At 44.5% G+C, this 21,818-nt stretch overlaps 2 protein-coding genes across 3 annotated transcripts in view; one reads left to right on the forward strand and one right to left on the reverse strand.

The window, feature by feature from the left end:
• The window catches only part of PPM1M (protein phosphatase, Mg2+/Mn2+ dependent 1M), a 7,164-nt gene extending 4,259 nt beyond the window's left edge, over positions 1-2,905 (forward strand). The window contains exons 7-10 of the mRNA XM_064432467.1: positions 239-302; positions 1,161-1,268; positions 1,471-1,619; positions 1,884-2,905. Coding sequence (XP_064288537.1) covers positions 239-302; positions 1,161-1,268; positions 1,471-1,619; positions 1,884-2,028 — 466 coding nt within the window. The 3' untranslated portion in view covers positions 2,029-2,905. The remainder of the gene's footprint in view (positions 1-238; positions 303-1,160; positions 1,269-1,470; positions 1,620-1,883) is intronic.
• Positions 2,906-3,938: 1,033 nt separating this feature from the next.
• WDR82 (WD repeat domain 82) lies at positions 3,939-21,700 on the reverse strand. 2 transcript variants are annotated; one of them, XM_064432470.1, is made up of 9 exons: positions 21,448-21,700; positions 16,570-16,667; positions 13,670-13,736; positions 13,380-13,479; positions 10,590-10,706; positions 9,672-9,827; positions 9,478-9,547; positions 7,569-7,711; positions 3,939-7,393 (listed from the first exon to the last, which is right to left on the reverse strand). In XM_064432470.1, the coding sequence occupies exons 1-9, from the start codon at positions 21,606-21,608 to the stop codon at positions 7,364-7,366; spliced, it is 942 nt and encodes a 313-aa protein (XP_064288540.1). In that variant the 5' UTR covers positions 21,609-21,700; the 3' UTR covers positions 3,939-7,363. The 2 variants fall into 2 exon arrangements, with proteins under 2 accessions (XP_064288540.1, XP_064288541.1); XM_064432471.1 differs by lacking the exon at positions 21,448-21,700 and adding an exon at positions 15,019-15,205.
• Positions 21,701-21,818: the final 118 nt, after the last annotated feature.

Below are 21,818 nucleotides of genomic sequence, written 5' to 3' on the forward strand. Positions count from 1 at the left end.
GTTGGAAAACAGGATGGTCCTTCTGGCACCCATGGGCATGGGGCTGCTGCAAGCAGTGCCAAGCTGGTGCAGGTACAAGCTGGGGAGGAAGGGGAGAGTGAGGATGACCTTGCCCCATCCTCAGTGAGCTGCCTGTGCATGGGGACACCACAAGGGTCAGTCAGAGTCAAAATGCTCTGGCTGGGTTGTACTATCAAGTCAGACAAATCCCAAATCAACAGTGAATTCTCTGTTCCAGGGGGTACAAGACGGTGGAGAAAGCTGACCTCAAGTATCCTCTTGTCCATGGTCACGGGAAGCAGGTAGCTTAAAGCTTTACACATTGGGAAGGCACAGGCAAATCTTCTGGGGGTCCTCAGTGTCCCTGTCACTCATGTCACACTGTGGGGCACTAGAGCAGACCTGGAGCTCTGGTGTTCTCCAGCACAGCACAGTCCCACAGCCTGGATACAGCAGCTTCCTTTGCTGCCTGGCTGTGTAACCCAGAGCCCTCTGGAGCTCCCTCCTCCAGAGTACAGCAGAGCAGACAGCAGCCCTGAGGGCTTGCACACAAAAACTCAGTTCAGATGAGAACTTGACCAGCTCCCACTTGGGACTGTCTCCTTTAGCTCTAGTGCCTTTCCCACAAACTGTCCCCCTCGAGGAAAGGCTGAGAATGAGCTTGGAGAGGGAAGGGGGAGGTAGGGAGAAGCAATGATTGCACCCATGCAGCATCTGCCTGCTGGGGATGAGCAGAAAGTCCCATCACTTCTCCAGCACTACAACCCATGTGCCACCCCCTTTACTGAGTCAGTGCAGAACCTCCTTTTCCAGGACAAACAGACACTCCCAAACCAACCCAACTGTCTTTCTTGCCACCTCAAACCAAGAACAGATGCCACCATGGGCCTCCTGAGATCTGCAGCATTACCCAGAACACATGTACTGACTCCAGAGCACATCATGGGCCACATGGAGCCATTCCACAGTCAGGCTGCTTCCACACTCCCATCAGGCTTCTGATCATTCCTCCATCTCCAAAGTCTCCAGAGGCTGTTCTGGGTGATGCTTGGAGAAAGGTCCTAGAACAACACATAGATCAGTCAGGACAAGCTACACATCAGCCCTGAAAGGCCCCACACCCCAATGTTTCAATCCTGTTTTGTTTTGTTTGGGGCCAGGCTCGCCTGCTGGGCACTCTGGCTGTCTCTCGAGGCCTGGGGGATCATCAGCTCAAGGTCATTGACACCAACATTGAAGTCAAACCTTTCCTCTCCTGCATTCCTAAGGTCAGTCACAGCACATGGGAATTGTAGAGTGGAATTAAACAAGCTGCTCCTCTGAAGGATGCACCTTTTAAAGACTTGGCAGATCTTAGTATTTCTCCAAGCACCCTGGTCCCAGTGTGTCATTTCTCAGGGGAAGTCTCATCTCCCTGACCCCTCTGTTACATTGCAGGAATTGTCACAGATTTACTCCTCTGCCTTCCAGGTGAATGTATTTGACTTTGCTCTTCATGACATTAAGGAAGATGATGTCCTCATCATGGCAACTGATGGCCTTTGGGATGTTCTGTGCAATGAGGAGGTGGCCCATGTGGTCAGGAGCTTCCTTGCCGAAAACAGGACAGATCCTCAAAGGTAATCCCAGGCTTTGTCTTTGTTTTCCCTTCCAAAGAACCTGGTCAGACCTAAAGCAGGCTGAGATCCCACTGCTTCCAGCTCAGCTCTGGCATGACCACTCTTTTCTGTGGCTTTGGAAACTGCCTACTAATCTGTTCCCATCCTAAAGTAACAATTACAAAACTGATGTCTTAAAAAACCTTGTTATTTTGACAACATAAAGCCACATCTTAACATTGTATGTTAGTTGCTATATTAGCCCTTGCATTTTTCTACCCACAGGTTTTCAGAACTGGCCAAGTGCTTGGTATGCAGGGCAAGGGGAAAGAAGAGAGGCCACCAGTGGATGCTGGATGACAGCCACGAGGCATCCTACGATGACATCTCTGTATTTGTCATCCCACTACACAACAGGGAGGAGGACTGACTGTCAGGATGACACACAGCATCTGTGCTCCCTTACTGTGATGCCATTCAGCATCAGCCTGACACTGAGGGACTTCTGCTGCACACGGTGTACGCTCTCTTCCAGCAAAACCATTTGCAGTGGAACCTGAATTGCACAGCCAGCACTTGGCACAGGATGAACAAGATTAGCTCCTTAACAACATGCAAGAGAAGCACAGTGGGCAACAAATCACTCCCCTTTCTCATTGCTGGACCAAGGAGAACCTGCAAAGGGGGCCATGTGAACCAAAGGGCACTTTTCCTAAGATCTTTGTGGTACAGTGACACTCAAATCCAGATTTCTACTGATCCCTCTCCCTTTTTAATATTGAACAATAAGGATCAACTGAGATCCAGCCAGTCTGAAGAGCTGGCTTTTAATCAGACTGGAACTAAGCTGAACTGGATGCATAAGCTAAAGCATGTCTCGTATTCATTTGCTGTAAGGTGAGATGTGCTGAAAACCTGGGAGCTGCTGCCAGGACAGCACTGGGCACAGCCGTGCCTGGGCCATGGGAATGCTGGAGCAGTAGCCCAGAGCTCTTGAGACAGCTGCCATTTGTAGGCAGCACCTCAGACCCAGAGGATGTAGCCAGGTGAAGCTTCACCCTGGAGTACAGAAGCCTCCTGTGCAAAGATATGTGCCTTACTCTTATTTAAGAACACTGACGTGTGTTAGTCACACAGTGTACAGATTTCTAACAAATCTTAATCCATACTTGCTGACACTTTCTCTATTCAGGTAATTTCTGGTAGCAAAGCAGGTTTTGTAGCAGCAGCACTGAGAACCAAGGTGTTCAGTGCATCAGCTGATTCAGTAGAAGAGCTCCAAGTAAAATAAAACCGGTTTGTTGCAATTTGTCTGCAGTGCTGAATTTCAAGCACTTATTCCAGCAGAAACACAGTGCAGCAGACACGCCAGAGTTGCCTTAAACTCTGAGGATCTGCTTCCCAACCTGTTTATTAGCCAGGCAAATTCAGGTCTGGACAAGCTTCCCATCTCCCAAAGTCCCCACTTTGGTTTTCATTATTACACAGGTTCCAGGATTCCCCAGAGAAGCAGCCAAACCCCAGTGCGCATTTAAATTCCACAAGGATTAAAGTCCAAATAAAAGTACTTTTTTTTTTTTTCCCCATGCATCTTACTGTGGTGTTATTCCTGTTGGGGTTTTACATAGATCTGGGCTGGAGGAAAACAGCCTCAGAAAACCACTGGGGAATTCTTGCTTTTAATTTGTCTTTGCTTGTCACCAGAAGCATCCCCTTACCAGAGCTGCTGCCAAGGACTTCATGTTGAAAGATTATTTCCAGCAGTGGGAGGAAATTTCCCCAGGAATGGGGCAGCCTTCTCAGCTATCTGCTCATGGTTTAATCAAGGGGTAGAATACAAACCATTTCTCTCCAGCTTCACTTTCCCTCCATCCTCATAAGTTTGACCTGAAAACAATGCACATGAGGATTAACCCATGTAATGATCCTGGCTGCTGTCCTCCCTTCAGCAGCTGTTAGACATTTATATGCACTCACTGTAATGACCCAAGATTCCTGTTACTCAAATTCAGGAAGTTATTTTCTCACCTTGCTAAGAGCTCAGCTTTTCCATCCAGACCACAGGCTGCTGTGAATACCTCTTTACCTAGGGCACCACAGCTCCATAAGTACCTGTCACAAGACTTCCCTATCCTGATACATTCATAGGCCAAAAAACCCTCTTAAAATGGGCAATTTATGGAGGGGTAACTTCAAAGAACCACAATTTCCACTACAGAATTTCTGACTCTCCAAAACAAAGGGAGATTTTTAAAAATGGATGAGTTTAACATTCCCCCTCTAAGAAACCAGCAAGTTGTATCACACTGGACAAACGCAGAATTTACAGCACTCAAGTGGTCTCTCTACAAAATATTTATTGGTCACAGCCACAACATTGAATTCTCCACATAGGTAGTATTTTGTGACAAAGCATAATTTGACTTTACGTATTTACACTCACTGGCAGATACCACCGAGGAGTCCAACTCCCTACAGCAGCTCACGACCACAGAGACCAGTTTCTGAAAGGCTCACCAGGTTCCTGCCCCTGACCCAAAACCAAGGTGAAGTCTCTTAAAGTGCTAAAATAGCCAAGAGGCATTGGAAAAAGATACCCTGCTGTTCCAAATTTGTCACTCAACCGCTCCTGCACCCTCCAAAGCACAAAGGGACTGGGGCACAAATCCAGGACCTGGGAGCTTCAATAAAGTAATAAAAATCGAAATTTCAAGACTGACTTGGAGAATTGCACCTGGAATCTCCTACAGCCCAGGCAGATGTGCTCAGCCACCACACTGCTTACTTAGAGGTGGGCTCTTGAGTCTCATCTCCCCCTTGTTCTGAAGAAAGGTCTTGTCTTCATCCCAAAGAACATGGGGATGATTTACATGTCAGATTTGGAGGGGGAATGCAGTTTGCTGCTTGGCCCCTCTGTCAGACCTGGGAAGGCTGTTTTTCATCAGATGTTTCTCATTAGCTGGCAGCCCTAAAGAACACAGGAACTGCAGCCCTGGCACTCCTAGAGAAGCACGTAGAAGCTGAAAGCTAAAAGCTTTATTCACCCTTCCTGTCCAACTATCTGAAACACATAATCCTCATGTTCCCTGACAACACTTGGCACATTCCCCTCTTTTAAAGCCAGATGGAAAGCACTCCAGGCTACATCAACAGAGATGTCCCTGCCTCTGTGGGTGGCAGTGGGCCCTGGGAAGGCACCCTGAACGGAGAACTAGTGCATGAGCCTGAACATCCCTCTTCACTTGAGAAAACCACTGATGTGCTTGTGTGTGTGTCCTCCTAAACCACTCCTCTGGTTCCCTTTTCCTTCAACATTCCATGCCACAACACACCATGTTTTACAACACTGCAAGCAGAAGAGAGCTGAACAACAACCTCTAGACAAGCACTCAAAACCACATTAACAGAGAGCTTTTATAGAATAAAAGACTTCCAAATGTTTCCCTGTCAAGTAACAAGGAATATGGCCGGAGGCTTTCTGTTCACTTCCTCAGGCTAAAGACTCCAAAAACCTCAAAGATAATTTACAACTGGACGCTGAAGTTTGACTGTTAAAACACACTACAAACCCCAAATATCTGTATTTTACAAAGCACTGCAAATACCAACAAAGGTAAAATAGCACCAAACAGCCTGAAATGCAACACTGCTGAGTTAAAGTGACCGAGGCCCGAGAAAACCCCCTCCCTTTGCACAGGGCAGTTTTATTTATAGGCAATGGTGGGACAGCACAGAAGAGGGGGGGCATGAACCTCTCATCTGCATCTCCAGCAGCACGCCTGTGTGGCAGAGGGAAAGCATCCATCACCCTGCTGGAGGGTGGCAAACTCACACTGCAGACCTGTGGTTAGAAATGCCCCGTGTGGCAGCAGCAGCAGAGCCACAACCACAGCACAGATGGAGCACCACGGTGTGAGCCTGCCCCGTGTGGGCAGTGCTCCTGCACTGCCACAGGAGTGCTGCAACCTGAACGGAACCAGCAGTGCAGAAATGCTCAGTGCTGCAACCTGACCAGAACCAGCAGTGCTGAAATGCTCAGTGCCCGTCCCCAGCTCTTAGCACAGCACCTTTCCATGGACAAGGACTGGGAGGGGACCAAAAAAAGGCAAGAAAAAGCAAAACAGAAACAGCTGTTGTACAAGGCATTTACTTTTCCAGGGATCATAATGTGAACTGTATACAGCTGAGATGAACTTTGCTGTAAGGGGAACATCAGGAAACTGACCTAAGGAAAACGCTCCAGTGTGGTTTGCCAGCTTGGAGTGGCCCTGGAGAGCAGAGAGAACATGCCTGTTACTGTCCTGTCACCTTGCCAGCTTTTCGTATTTATGAGCAGGGAAGCACATTTGTCTGGGCAAGGGAAAAGAACAGACTTCCCAAGCACAACCCCAAGTGTGTTTGGAAAGGCAAGAATACAGTGAACACTACATTTTTGCCAGGCCTGTCCCAGCTTGCTGGTGAATGCATTCCATTGAAGCAGCATTTCAGGAAAAAAACCCTGAAACTGGGATTGAAAACCAACCAGCTTTTCAGTGCTACAAGCCCCTGAGGCAGGAGAGCATGTCCCTCCCCATCTCTTTGCAGGGGCATTCCTTGGAGCAGGGCCACAGCAAAGCAGAGTCAGCAGTCATGCATAAGATTTTTAAAATTCATTTCTGAAGACACCATCTGACAAAGCTTCAAAAGAGCAATGCATCCTATCACCAAAAACCTGCAGACCAGTGCCAAACTGTATGATGGACTATACATGTCAGTTTTACCAACAAAGTGATACCAGTCTATGCCTGCTGTGGGATGAATTTCATGGAGCTTATTTACAGATCAGGGGGTGGAAAACTGCATCGGTGCAAGTAAACAGCCTAGACACCTCACATTACTGGCCCACGTCATATTCTTTTATATCTAAAAGTAAAAAAATATGGCCCATTCCCACTGCCCACCCACCCCATGATATTTACAAGTAAGATCAGCCAAGATGGTACATAGGGAAGATACACAGGCAGACTGTGCTTTCAGTCTCAGTGTGGTTTCTCCATCTTCTGCTGACAGACTCCTTTATTGCTCAGGACACTGGCTGGACCTCAGCAGTGCTGTCTGCACCTCCAGGATGTTGACAGCAACAGCAGGGCAATCTCTGACAGTGGATGAAACCTGTGCAGTTGCACACTAGATTGCCAAAAAAAGGGATGACAAGATGTATGAGGTACATTCACAGCTAGCCACACTTCTGGTGCATGTTCCACTGCAAGAGAATCCAGCATCTGCCGTTGAAAACTGTCAGTGTTCACATTTGGCACAGAAGTATTTGCATCTGTGGACTGCAGTGAAACCAGAGATCCCAGACGTTAAAAACATGCACTTATGGAAAGCAACTGCACGCTCCACATTGGAACATCAACAGCCTTGTGCATTTACAGCAGGAAAACACATAATTACAGCTTTAAAAAATGCCACAAACATTTTGTAGATAAAACAGACTTCACGGCTCTAAGAAATAACACTGTGTCAGTTCCATCTTAGGCTAAAGCCTGCTGGGCATGGACTGGCAGGTAAGAGCTTGTAGCATACTGCTTCTTGAGCGTGCCAGGAGGCCAAGAGGAGCAGTCCTCACAACGGAATGCTGTAGATAAAGGTAAGACATGGAAAATACGCAGGAACAGGAACACAGTCTAGGAGATGTAGGCAATTCCAAAACTATGCTTGCAAACTTGCTTGTGCTGCTGTTAGCAGGATGGGGCCATCCAACAGCAGCTGCAGTGTAGGAATTAGTCGTCGATAGTTGGCAACCAGAAGGCCTGGAGAGGAAAGAAAACATCTTTTCATAGCAGAACACAAATCCCTCCTACAGCACCCTGCAGGAGCTGCCACCTCCTGCACGCACACATGAGAAGCACTGAGACTTGTCAGATTAATCTCTGGAAGGGTCAGCACCTCATGGAGCTCAGAGGAACTTAAAGCCCATTTCCTTACCATATTGGAACATGCACTAGCGAAAGTCATGAATTTTGGATTGAACTGCAGACAGGTTATAGGACCTGTGTGTTTTCCATCTAGGACAGCCACCTTCATCCCACTTTCTCCATTCCAAACATGGATCTTCCCATCCTCTGAACCTGAAGGTAGGAGTGGAAAACAAGATATGGAAGATGCACTGGAGATGTCAGCAGAAGAAAGGAAGAACATCTTTTTTTGGTCAGAGCTTTATGAACAGGCAGGTCTCAACTTCATAACACAACCTTTAGTATTCTCCAAGTGTCCCAAGGGCATGTACAAAACATCACAGAGTTGAAACACCTATATCCAAACAGCAGGTTTGTATCTTTGCACTGCAGAGACTCAACTACACAACAGGGCAACACTATTGAGGCACAGATGTTAACTACTGTCACCCAGTAAGAAAGGAGATCTGATACCTCCAGCTGTGGAGGAGAGACCCTGGCCAACCTGCACCAATGTGCAGAGGCCAAGTGCTGGGGAAAGAGTCATTTTTCACACAAGTTCTCAGTTCAGACACAGGTAAATGCCTCACTCAGTGGGCACAGAATCAAACCAAAGCCTTTACCACAGAAGGGAATCAGATTTCAATGCACTAAGCCAAATATCAAAAGGTCCCCTGGAAATATGGACTTGCCATATTACTATAATGGAACAAGTTTTTCACTTTAAAATTACATTTTTCAAACTCTGAGGCTGAGAAGTTTATATTTTTATAATTCAGTTCTGCTTTAGACTAATTTTAAATAGGACTCCTAATAAAAACACAAAGCATTTTCTTCTGCTTCTGTATTTATGTCTGTAGCCTTTCAGGAAAAAGAATTAATAAGCACAGGATGCAACTTAACCATATGCAAAAGCTGAACAGGAATAAGTAGTTTGGAACTTCCACTACTGTTTTAATTTGGAAGAGCACAACAGGAAGGTAAATATGTGCAATAAAGTGCTCTCCAGGGACAAACTAAACAAAAACCCCACCCCTCTTCTCTGCAATCAGGAAGTTCTCAGCCAGAACAAAAGAAAATAAGTTTTGCCAAGACCATCACTCATACAAGAAAAATGAGGATCTGGATACCAAATTACCACAAGGTTAAACATATTTGATGTATCAGCCACGGAAATATAAACAAGAAAATATAAAGTTCCAGGAAGGGGCAGCACTACACAGACTCATCTGACTTGTGTCCAAAGCTCCTGTTGGGCAGCAGGTGACTGAAGTGCTCGTTGTGGGGTGCCCAAGGTGCAGCACCAGGCTGTACAGGAGTTTCAGGCTGATTTTCTCCACCTGCTTCCCTGAGGAGTCCATCTTGCAGAGGGCCAGGGGAACCATACACTGGGAACCACCACACTAATGCCTACAGCTTCTATCAAGGGCTAAGAGCTTGCTCCACAGACATGGGGAATTACAAGAGCCACGTGAACAAACTGCAGCTGCCCCAGAACATCACCAGTGAGAACAGCCCTGGGGGTGTACAAATGCACCAAGCTGCAAGAGCAGTCACCCAAGCACAAACATGTGCTTTGGTCATCAGGAAACAGGGGATGGCCACAACACAGCCACAAAATGCTGTGAGGCAGCACATGAGAGGACCACTAACAAACTGTGTGACCAGTTTTCCCACACTACAGCATTTCCTGCTTTCTTAGCTGTTTTGAAACAGCATTTATATATAGGGAAAGAAGAAAATACTTCTTGCAGGCTTTTTTATGTTTCAGTCTAGAGAACACTGAGCAATCTAACAAAACAGAACACTGCCAGTGCAAAAAAAGCTTACAGCTGCATTGTATTATTTAAATACATTCTGTTTCCCAACAGACACAGCTTTAGCCCTACATAACACGGCTAATTTCAGAGCACTGAAATTCTTGCCAAGAATTATCTTACCTATCATGATGAACTGAGAGTCTGGTGTGAATGATGCCTCCAGCGTGACAGCCTTACTATTGTTATAACCCTATGGCACAAAACAGGAGAATATGTAGTAGAGAGTGTGTCCACAGCAATCTCACAACCAAAGGGCACCTGCTCCCCAAACTAACACCAGGTTTTCCAGCAAGTAGCAGAGGCAGCAGGCTCACCCCAAAGGTGTGCAGGACAGCTCCTTTGAAGGCGTCGATGAGCCGAATGAAGCCGCCGTTGGTGGAGATGAGGATGAGTTTCCCATCGTTGCTGAACTTCAGGCCTGTCCACTCACACGTTCGGTCATACTGCATCTTGAACGTAGCAAATGGCCCCTGCAGACAGAAAATGGGGAACATGAGCAAGACTGTTTGTTCATATTGCTGTTAACAATAATCTGCTTTTAACCTTGGCGCAGGGAAACAGCTTAGATTTTTTAAAAGAAAATCCTTAGCCCTAAGATACCAAAATACAGAGTCAAGGCAAACATGTCTCTGCATGTGTAAGTTTCAATATATGAATCTGGTTTCCAAAACAAAAGAAGAGTGCAATAGGCTGTCTCAATCCAACAGTTTCATACTCTACCACAATCAACAGCACAAATTAAATTAAGGTAGGAACAGGTTTTTGAACAAAGCTGCTAAATGAAGTTAGAGAAAGAATTTGAGCCAGTGCAATCATCATGTGAGTTTTGAGAACCATGGACCTAACTATGCTCAGTGCTTATTCAGTTCAGCTGACCAAACCAGCACAGTTTCCTTTGAAATTTCCATCCTTTCTGACAGTCCTGGCTCCATCTTTGCCAGTGTTCTTCCAGAATAAGCAGCAAGGAAAGAAAGGCCAAAGCCACAAAACAAAGAGCCCGAACTCTAGTTTGGAGCAGGTTCAAGAGTTAGCACTTGAACATGGGTTAAGAGTGTACCTCAGGATTTGTACCTCTGTCCATGAGATCTCTGTTTACTGAGCACTCTCTGCATGCCAAGGAGGCACCTGGACAGTAAGCTCGAGTACAAAAATCCAGCCCCTGAGCACTGAGTTTAGTTACTTCTTGCAAGATAAAAGCTGGGAAGATAAAAAGGGAAGTCAGGGTACCTCACCTTGTCAAAAGAACGGAGATCATAAAGCTTCACCATTTCAGAATTGACTCCAGCAGCAAAAATCAACCCTTCTGGGTCAAAAGAACACACTGGCTTCCCTTGGAGATGCATTAAACCCTAGAAATAGAAATAGCCAGAATTATTTTGCAAGACTGATGCTCACATTTCTACCACCTCTCATTGAGTGGGCAGGACAGCACACTAGGGGTGGAACAAATTAATTTCAATTGTAAATACTGAGGTTTTAGAAAGGTTCAGAACTCGGCTTTCTCAACTTTAGGTCATCATATAATTTGCTTCAGTGACGAAGTTTACACCAAAACAAATCAAAAACTCATTTGAGGTGTCATGCACTTCAAAAGTCCCCAGAGAAGGGAGGCTCATGTGGCTGTGTTAATAACCATACCAGGCAGCACCACAAAACACTGCTGCTGGGATCAACAGCAATGCTCCACCACTTATGGCTACAAAAGAGGGGAAACAAAAGTACTTTGAAAGCAAGGGAGTATCACTGCTGAGCTTTACATGCCTGTTTAACAAAACTTCATACCTGCTGGAAGCCAAGAGACCTTACATATGTTATAGATATGTATTATAATATTGCTCTTTGCAAATATTAAAATGAATACTATATGTATTATGATGGAAAGTTATGCTGTATTAAGTAGTGCTAAATTATTGTGTGTTAAGTTATGCTCTTTTAAGTAGTGCTGTAATAATCTCTTTTAAGTAGTGTGGTAAATATAGCTATGGCATAATATTAAAATAGAAACTATGTGATGTAAGATACTTTTTGTAACTAGCTCAAGGAATGGAGAAGATAATCAAGAAATTATTCACATTATCCTATCTGGACAGAGATAACAGCAACAGACACCAGGATCCCAAGAGAAGAATTATTGCCTCCTTATCGAGAAAGCTCAGACTTTGAGGAACCAAGAAGACTGATTTACAAGATGAGGGCAGGGGGGAGGAAAGCCAAAATTAAGCAGAAACACCCTAGTTTGAAAGGAATGTATGAATCATGTATGAGATCTATGAATATGCAATAGGCTATTGCTTCTAAGGGGTAATCCTTTGTTAGCAAGGTGTGCTTTGAGGCAGAGTGCCAGGCACCCCAGACTTCAGTAATTCTCTGCTTTTTATTGTTTCCTATTGTCCTAATTTTTATTACTATTTTCATTACTATTACACTTCTAAAATTTTAACAAAAGTGAATGGCATTTTTCACACACATTAAAATTGACAGGTTACTACCAGTGCTTATTTTTAATGTTACCTCTTCCTTAAGTCACATAGTAAAAAACACTTGAGAAAGTTTGTTAAAAGCCAACAAAATATGTAATCTTCTGTGTGCTGACTACCAGTCTGTGCATGTTGGTCAAACATTTTTATGGACTGCATGCACACAAACAAGAACACATCTTTGATTAAATCCGTAACACATTTAACAAGTTTCTGCATTTTTATTTCTTTCTGCATTCCTCTTTAGGTAAATCTAGAGATTGCACTACTTCTTTTCTTTCCCTTGTAAGTCAGTTTTCCCTGTGGTCTCTGAAGGTGAGGCACAGAGCTCAGCCAATGCTCAGGGCCCTGGTGAGTGGGCCAGCTCTGGTTTCCCAGGAATATTCCCAGGCACTATGGCTGCCATCTCACGGACCAACTGAAAACTACAAGTAACACTTCTTCAACCTGTTTCCCAAACTTGGCTGGATGCAGCTTCCAGTTACACATCCCAGTTTTACCATTCTTACAAGTTCAGGTATTAACTTGAGTCACAGAATTGCTACTGGACTTACAACCCTGTCTCATCTGCAGTAACTTGGAGATGGAGATTCATCCCAAGGGAAACCTTGATGCTGGAGTTAAAGGCATACTCCCAAAAAAAAAAAACCAGAATTAAGAAAAAATTAAGAAAAGGCTTGGTTTGAAGAACAATAAAAACATTTTATAAGGAATGTTAACTTTTTTCTTTCTCTTTCATTTACAGTTCCATCATCTGGAACAAGCAAGAAGCCCTCTCTCATAAGCAAAACAGTGCCAGAGAGATGGGGAAATATGAGAGCACAACACTGTGTACCCAGATACCAGGACAAAACAACTCAGCACCACTAAAGGTAGAGATTCTACTTCCAGTCTTTCATTCCTGCCACTGGTGTCAGTTCTTGTGTTCTTCTCAGCTCTTACAAGCATGCTTCCACTAAGAAGAGTAAAGTATTCCAGAAAAACATGTAAACAAAAACAGTTTTGCTGTCTTGCTATGGAGTCAAACCTGCTCACAAACAGTTCTGATCAACAACAGAGGTGATGCAAGGAGGTGGCAGACCATATGGCTGCTGTGTTACTTCAGATCACAAGTTTCTTCATCAAATTTAATTGCATCAAGGCACCAATTTTAGACACACACTCAAACAGTCAGATAACATGAGTTCTCAACACAGGAGGGATGCCAGCTCTGAGAGAACATCCTCTGCATAAGGTAGCAGCCTGATGAACAAGCTGATGACACCCAGCCCTTCTCTTGTTTCATCAGCTGTGGGTGTTATTCTTGCCCTCCCCAGTGCCTCTCCAGCAGAGACACAGGTGAGAGCAAGTGCTGTTACACAATGTGAAGCACACACACACACTCTGCACAGAGATGCCTGACCCAGGCTCCTTCAGGAACGTGTCAACACTAAATCAGCAGCACACACTTCTGGCAGTATTTTTAGTTTGTTACAAACACACATCCATTTTTTATTCTTCCAACTGAAAATTCAACACACAGTCCATATGAATTTTATAACCTACCTGGCAATTTGGAGAGCGGAGATCCCAAAGACGAATAGTTTTATCCAGAGATCCAGAAATAAAGGTATCATCCACTGGAGACATTGAAAGAGCAACAACTCTGCAATACAGAAACCCACATGCATCAGAGACAAACCAAAGAAGTGACTGCAGCAACACCCACCCCAACAGTTGTGTAAAACCCCATAACTGAACTAAGCAAAAAGCAGCATGAACCAAGTACAATGGAACTCAAGCCCATTACATTCTTATTTTAATTTGTCTTGCTCTGTCCCCAAGCCACAGCTCACCTTTTTGTGTGCCCTGGGAAATAGCGAATGTATTTGTTGTCATGCAGGGAGAGGTATCGGATTGTGTCTGAAACACAAACAAACCATAAGCTTTATTGTACCACCAGCCCAAGGTTATCTGAAAGAGATCACAGAGTAACTTGCTCCCAAGAGCAACAGTAATCTCACCACAGTGCTTAAGTCTGGTAATTTAATTTCAAGTAAGCCTATGAAAGAGAATCAAGTTAGAAACAAACATAAACTAACTCAGTTCTTAAGCAGAACTGAAAATTAGGCAACAGGAAAAGACACTTCCCACAGTCTGAAGTCATGCTACATTTTAAAAACAACTGTCATGTGATTTATGCAAGGTAATTTCAAAGGTGCTAAAATTTAAGTAGTTGCAGGTTTTATTCCATTGCTCTCACAAAATGGAGAGTATTAGATGTACAGAGTTGATGCTACCACTTTGTATTGCTTTGCAGCATGAATATTGCTCTCTTTCCTACATACACATTCAGCAAACAAATCTCCAACTAAGCAGTACACAAACAAAATGTACAAATTCTGGCACTCAGCTAAAGATAAAACCGTAACTTCGAAGCCAGGACAAGATCACTAAAAAATAGCAAATCTCTCTTCTTTTTGTTTAATCTGACAGTCAACAGCTTCACACTTTCCCTGCACTAAGCTCCAAGAAGAGGAGCGAGTAATCTAAAGCTTAGTGCACTTCAGGCAACCTTAAAGATAAATTGAGTAGATAAGAGCACAACATTTCTCAAGTGTCAATTTTATCCTGAGTATAGGTGAACATACCAAGAGTAGCCCACAAGTCTGGAAGATGCTGTTGAGACTTCCTCCCCAAAATTAAAAAAAATCCTTCTAAGAGGAAACAATTATTAAAAGACAGAAGCCACTTTTTAATCTTTATGTGCAGACTCCGTACTGCTGGAACAACCAGTCCTGCTGAGGGTCAAGGACATTTTTACTTTTGACTCAGAAGAACATGTGCCAAGAGGATGCAACATGAACTGGGCATTTTGACAGTCAGAGGGGCTACTGTGTTCAGAATGTTTTGAAAGGCTCATTCAGCAAAAGTTTCTATCTGTGAAAAAATTATCAAGTTCTCACTTTTGCCTGAGGTTGCTCACCAAGCTGAAATCAGAGGTCTAAACCACCCTCCAGTAGCTGACTGAACGAGCTGGAAATGTGGTACAGGTGACAGTTCTGAAAAGCTCTAACTGCCCTGAGGTGATTATCCAAAATATAAATCCCTAACACCAGTGTCACATCCCACATTGGATAGAACCAACATGCTTCAAACTTGCTATTAGGGCTCATCTCTAGTTTCCTGCAAGAAGTGTCATTACCTGCTCTCTGAAGTATCCATGCAGAATTCCCTCCTCCTTTGCCAAAGAGGAAGGCCTGGGCAGTTGTGCTCCTCTGTGCTCCTCCTGCTGGCAGTGCTCTGTCCCAGGCAAGGCAGTGGCCTGTACAGTTATCTCCTGTACCGGGTGGTATCATAGACCCTCAAACTGTACAAACTACTACCTCAGCCTGGAATCAGGCAACAGGAATTAAGTCCAGAGGTCTTGAGGAAATCTTCACAAGTAGATTGGTAGCAACAAAGCATTCAACAGAAAAAAGCTTGCAAACAAGCACCAGCATTCCTACAGAATGTTCCTGAGGTAATTTTCCCTCCCAATACCTGCAGAACAGGTTAATACAATGCACCTTGCCCATGACCACATGCATTAGGGACTACAGAGTACCAGGACTCCTACAGAACACACTGTTGGTTTTGCTAAGGTTACAATTTGTAACAGCAACAAACATTCTCACATTGTCTCTTTTTTTTCTTCTAATTAAGTGTTCACCATAATGCTACCCTGCAGCAGGAAGATTTAAGTCTTAAGGCTTACCAGTGCTTATATGCAAAAACTCAGTATTCAAAATGGCATTAAAATGCTTCATTAGATTGCTAATTATTACTTATTGTAAATTAAATAACAGCCAAATAAAAAATGTATAATTATATAGTAATAATATAATTTAAAAAATAAGTAGGTTCTGAAACAGACTAAAAAGGCATGTGCTTCTTGTGACACTTAAACCTTTCACACCATGAAATCCAATTCTGGTGGAGACTTCCTTGTTCCTCTAGTTTCAGGCCCAGCTTGCTCTACTTTAACCCAGCTTCCTAACTCTTAACTTCCATCTTCTCCAAATTCACAGCTTTTGCAATTCCTTTAGTAGCCCAGCACACATCACAAAGCACCAGCATCTCTACTGCTAAGTTTCATCTGTGCAAAGGAAAAACCAAACCAAAACCTCTGCTACAGAAATGATGAGTCTACAAGTCCAATGTTAAAAGCCATTTGTTAAGTGCTACACTAAGAGGCGTGGTCATTGCAAAATTCTCAGACATTGACTGGAACAAACAAAACCAAACTGAGCTCGGTGAACTCCTTCAGGCTTGGCTGGAGCTGAGCTGAGCTGCCAGAAGCTGCTGCCCTCCCCTCCCCTGCAGCTGAGCTGTGTGCACCACGCAGAGCTGTGGCACTCGGCCTGGCTGCTCCTTCCACCTCGCTCACACAAGAAATGAAGGTGAGAGGCCCATGACAGCACTGACACCAACACCAACTGAAGAGCACAATGAGGAACCCCAGTTCTATCTCCCCAACAATGTTTAACCCCTCAGTTGCTGCAGCAGCAAACAAACATGTAAGGAAGCTCAATGGATCAAGCTTTTTTTTAGCATCAAGCTGTGCATGAGTGTTGGACATTAATTCCTTCCTCTGCCTCCAACAGAGTTCTCATCACTGAAGAGCTGTTATAACTTTTCCCCAAATCTTCAGTTCTAATTATCCAGACATGCAGTGTAAGGAGATTAATATGCTCCACTCCAGTGGATCACTTACCATCTATTTTGTTGGAGCTGTACACAACAGTATTGGCAGCATGTGTGTATCTGATGAGGTCCACTCCATACTTCTTACTGTACAGGGTCCTCTTTGGTCTGTCAGGAAGAAAGCAGAAATAATTGCACTCTCTGCAACAAAAAAATCTCAAAACAAAACTCACATCAACAAGGCCTGTTCCCACTGAGGCATTACACAATTGTTTCAAGAAGTCAGATGTCTTTATACAAAGAAAGAAGAGCTTTCGTATTTTATCTTCAAACAAGGATCTTGTTGTTTCTCCAGAACTATCCCTAGGCTTGAGGAGGTAACACCTGCTAAATGCATGTGTCTCCTCCAAAAATTCCCTTTCCTATGACGTCTACTGCAAAAAGAAAAGGAGAAGCTTCCATAATGAGCACAGCAAGCATCACTGCTTTACTGTGCCCTTGCCCATTCAAATCTCCCCATTCATCTGCTGCTTATTTTAGATTGACTATAATTTGTCTTTGTTCTCTGTTACTTCAAAACCTAGAACAGGGTGTCTCGTTCACGGGGTATTAACCCAAACACCCAGTCATCTATAACAGACATGGTAACATAGGGACTTTTCCAAACTACTGCAGAATTGTACTTATATCCAATCTTAGGGAAACAAACTTAAATTTAACATTTTGCAACAGAATGAAAAGTACTAGTGTGAGCAAACACAACCAACAGAACTGGATTTCTTGGGGTCTGGTAATCAGGTGATGCACTGCAGTACTAGAAATTCAAACTGCAGAGTAAGCATGGAAGCAGCTGGCTAATAAATAAGGGTATCTCACAGCAGTGGTGCCTGTTTGAGCAGTGCAAGGTCTCCACCAGCCTCCTTCCCCTTTCATCTCCAACTGAGGGAGCACGAAAGGTTCAGAGCTGGGCAGTGGAGCAGCGAGGGTACTGATCAACACCAGAAATCTCCCATCTCTTCCGGGAGTTATTTTTATTCCAGACACTCATAACTCTGGTTATTACACAGGCCCACAAAATATTTTATCCACACAACCAAAAGCAAACAGCATGGGAACGGAAACAAACAGCAGGAGCACTCGAAACCAATACTGCTGCCAAGACAAAAGTCTGTCAGGCTACACCTCAGTCAAGGTACTCCTATCACACTGGACTTTTTCCTTTCTTCATTAGCCTCAACCTGACACACCCCAACAAGAGCACAAGCTGGAGACTTTTCACATCAGAACAAAACCAGGCATTCATTCTTGAATACCAATTCTCAAACAGCAGAAGCCATAGGCTTTGACTTCAAACAAACTTGCTCGGGACAAGTTCCCATGAAGTGAAAGCCAACACAGCAAGTGCAGTGAAAGCCACACACCACCTGTACCACAGACTAAATCTCAACTGATTCTTCCCCAGTAAATCCAGCAGTGTTTTAAATTGTTCTTCAGATCCAAACATGCCACACATGGAAAAAACACACCAAATTCAAATTTTGACACACTCTAACATTATGCATTATATACTTCCCCACACTGCTTTCTGAAGTTACCTCATCCATGCTGTTGACCAATCTGGTGGGAATAAAACCCAACAACAAATCAAGGAAAAAAAACCCAATCTCAAAATATATTATAGATATTAGATTCTCCCATGCCTAGTTTGGCTTTTCCTTTTCTATTACAAGTTTAAATCTCAGAAGATCTATTTAGAATAAATTAACATAGAGAGAGACAATAAAGATCAACACACTGACAAAAGCACATTTACTAAAAAGAAGAAAAAAGAATTCTGTGTTCTAGAAAAGGTGAAGTTTTCATGTAAACTGATACAAACAGAAGTGTGTCACTGCACACAAGACCTGTTGCCAGTCAACTACTTTAAACACAAACAAGAAAACTAAGTACTTTTAAACAACAAATCACAATCAATAAAACAATTCCAAGGTCAAGGTCAATCTGTGAAGCCCACCTACAAAAAAATCAATACTGACAAAGAAAAATACAAGATCTCAGGCAAATCTGCTACATAGATGAAACAAAACACAGGCAAGGGTTGTAATATCATTCATGCCTTGGTTTGAATCACTGCTGCTGTGGTAAAACATCACCACAACCAGGAAGGTGGGTGTGCCCAGCAAACACCAGTCAAGCAGCAGCCCAGATCTGTCACTTTATTTGTTTCAATAACTCACAATTTATATAGATTAAACACAAGCTAAACCTTTACTGGAGCACCATTCTATCGTAGCAGGGTCTCCAGTGTGCAGCCAGGCTGTCCCCAGCCCCAGGGATTGCTGTAATCCTCAGGCCCACACAGACTCCAGGGAGCCTCTCAGCCGTGCTTCTGAGGCAGCCCACTGGGCAGGGATTTGTGAGGCAGGATGGGTTAAAAATTTAGTAACAATTTAGCTTTTTGCACACTTTGAAATAGAAATGGAATCTCAGGAGCAACATTACTGGATGCCCATGTCAGTTGCCCAAGCCCAGAACAATACATGATAAGGAGATAATCTTGTCCTGTCAGCCCTGGGCTACACAGCCCTGTTTCAACTGTCCTGACACTGCCAGAGGCTGAAGTTCACCACGATGGGGCTGGGCACACTCTCACAGAGCTGAACAACTCATCTCAGAGTGGCAAAACAAAGCAAACTAGGTGAGGATACTCCTAAAGTACAACCAAACAGCTGCACTTCAATTCTACCAGCAGAACTGCACATTAACAGAGGACACACACCAGATTTTCCCACTTTTACACAGGGAAAGGCATTAATTTTCAGGCCATTTGATGAAGTAGGATATCCTACACTGAACCCCAGTAAGCAGGACATTTCATTTCCTCCTGGCCATTATACCCATGCAGATGAGAGTTCCAGGCTCTTGAAATTGTGATTCATAAGGAAAAATAAACCAATTACAAGCATGAAACTCCCATAAGAATGATCACTCAGGGATCTGAAATATCATCTTCACATGAATTTCAAGTGACAAAGTAATTCAAAATAAAACTTTCCAGGTTAGAGAACAAGTGTGTCCTGCATCCTTAGCTACCCTTAATAATGATAGCTACACTTAAGCCAGTTGATAGTGCATGAGAAGCTTTCAAATAATTTTAAAATTTGATCAGCACCAGAGAACTGCATCCTGACACAGAAGTTACCCTGGAACTACTCTCACTGCCATGCAGCACTGCAGCAGAGGACCACTGATCTACATTTAACTTAATTAAAGCAAACCCTCTGACTATAAAGCACGTCAGGATTAGATGGAGACAGGAATGGAAGGGCCAAATGCCTCCCAACCCATCAAACTATTCCTTACAAGTTGGAAAGGGGAAAGGCAATCAATACCATGTGCATTAACATCACTCAGCCCTGCTACTACTGTATATAATTAACATCTGGGATACGATCCATGGCACAATCCATAGGTATAGAGTTACCTGCTCTTACATAAATCAGAATGAAATATTTTCATGTCAGAGTTCATTCTAGCAGATGGGGAACACCAACAGCTTTAATGTGTAAAGCAATCAAACTACACAGAAGTCTAAAATAACACAGCATAGGTGTGCCACCAAATAAAGAGAACATGTAGGAGGCAATCTTTCCTCCCAGCAAATATGATGTCTTGGCCTGCTTGGAAAAGCAGGAGGGTTAGGAATACCTAGTTTATTAGAAAATATACACAACACTGACATATCTCTGTCTTGACACTCCCAAGCCATTTCTTTTTCATTCCCACATTACCCTGACCTTTCTATGCCCTGTCCTGTAAAACACACACTTGTTTTCCTTTCACCTTCTGTGTGGATGTGATGCTTCCCAGTCCTGACTTTACAAAAAACCCAACAACCTCAGAACTACATCTCTACACCAGTAAGCACATGTGAAACTTAAAACCTGAAGGAATTTAAAGCAGACAAATGCACACTTGTACAGAGTGTGAGAAAGTACAGAGAAAGATTTTAATGACATAATGACACCATTTGGCTCAAATTGTTCCAGCTCTCACAGACTACAAACGCCCTTGGTGTAGGTTTCCATCTTCTGAACAGGAGCACCAGATCTCAAGTGCTCTGCAAATTTCTGAGAGTTTATCCAAAAATCAAGATGAGCACCATATGATCAATGGCAGAAGAAAGATAAAACTGGACAGTTAAATGAGAAACAGAAACACACCCTCAACTCATTACCCGTAGGTATCAGAAATCAATCAATACCCTGATCGATTACATCTATACAGACAGGGTTTGAAGACACAGGTAAATCACACTGTGCTTTACAGAGACACAAATAGAGAAAATTATTCAAAACACAGAGGACCACGTTTGCCTGCAGCGATCCAGGACACCCCTTAGGAACGGGGTTTTATGGAAAACACCATCAGGTTATTGGGTTGTAGTGACACACGCCACAGCATCTGCACCTTTTGGCTTAAAGCATTTGGCAAAGAGACTCAAATGAGGCACTAGAAGGACACAGGTACACATTGATCGCAACAACCGCTTCTCAACTGATTAGCGAGACTTGCGCCCGGAGAAGCCGAGGAGTCAGCTCCACACCTGCAGCAATCCCGAGACCTGGAAATGCGGCCAGACTGAACCCTCCGGGCTCAGCAACTGTTTGGCTCTCACAGAAGGGAACTTTCGCTTACACTTAGGAAATTATCACCCCTGTCTCCAGCCCACCAAGATAACAGAGCAGGCAAACCCACGCTGCTGCCAGCCCTGCCGCTGGGATTCCACTCAGAAACCTACGCTGAGAAACAGCTGGAGAGAAGCTCAAGCTGAAGATCTGCGGGCACAGCGTGTCCCCGCAGGCCAGCGCGGGCAGTCGCCCCTCAGGGCCCCTCGCAGCCCCGTGCCCCAGACCCCGAAGGCCGCAGCCCCAGCGCCGCCACTCACTTGCCCTCCTGGCAGTCGTAGAGAACGATGGAGTCATCGTCGCTGCTGGAAATGACGGTCTCGCCGTTGGGGCTGAAGTCGAAGCAGTTGATCTTGTCCGAGTTCTCGCGGAAGACCTTAGCCACGCGGAAGCTCCGCAGCACGTTGTCCGTCAGCTTCATCCCGCCCGCCGGGCCGCACCGAGCGCGGGCGGCGGCGCTGAGGGCAGGCGGGCGGGGCTGCGGGCGGCGGCGGGCGCGGCGGGGCCGGGCGCTGCGGGGCGCTGCGGGGCGGCGCGGGGCGGTGCGGGGCCGCGGCGGGCGGCGGGCGCGGCGGGCCGGGCGCGCTCAGGCCGCGGAGAGGCGGCTCCCCCTCATTGTGTCCGCCATCTT

Source organism: Passer domesticus, chromosome 9 (genome assembly GCF_036417665.1).
Source record: "Passer domesticus isolate bPasDom1 chromosome 9, bPasDom1.hap1, whole genome shotgun sequence".
Lineage (NCBI taxonomy): Eukaryota > Metazoa > Chordata > Aves > Passeriformes > Passeridae > Passer > Passer domesticus.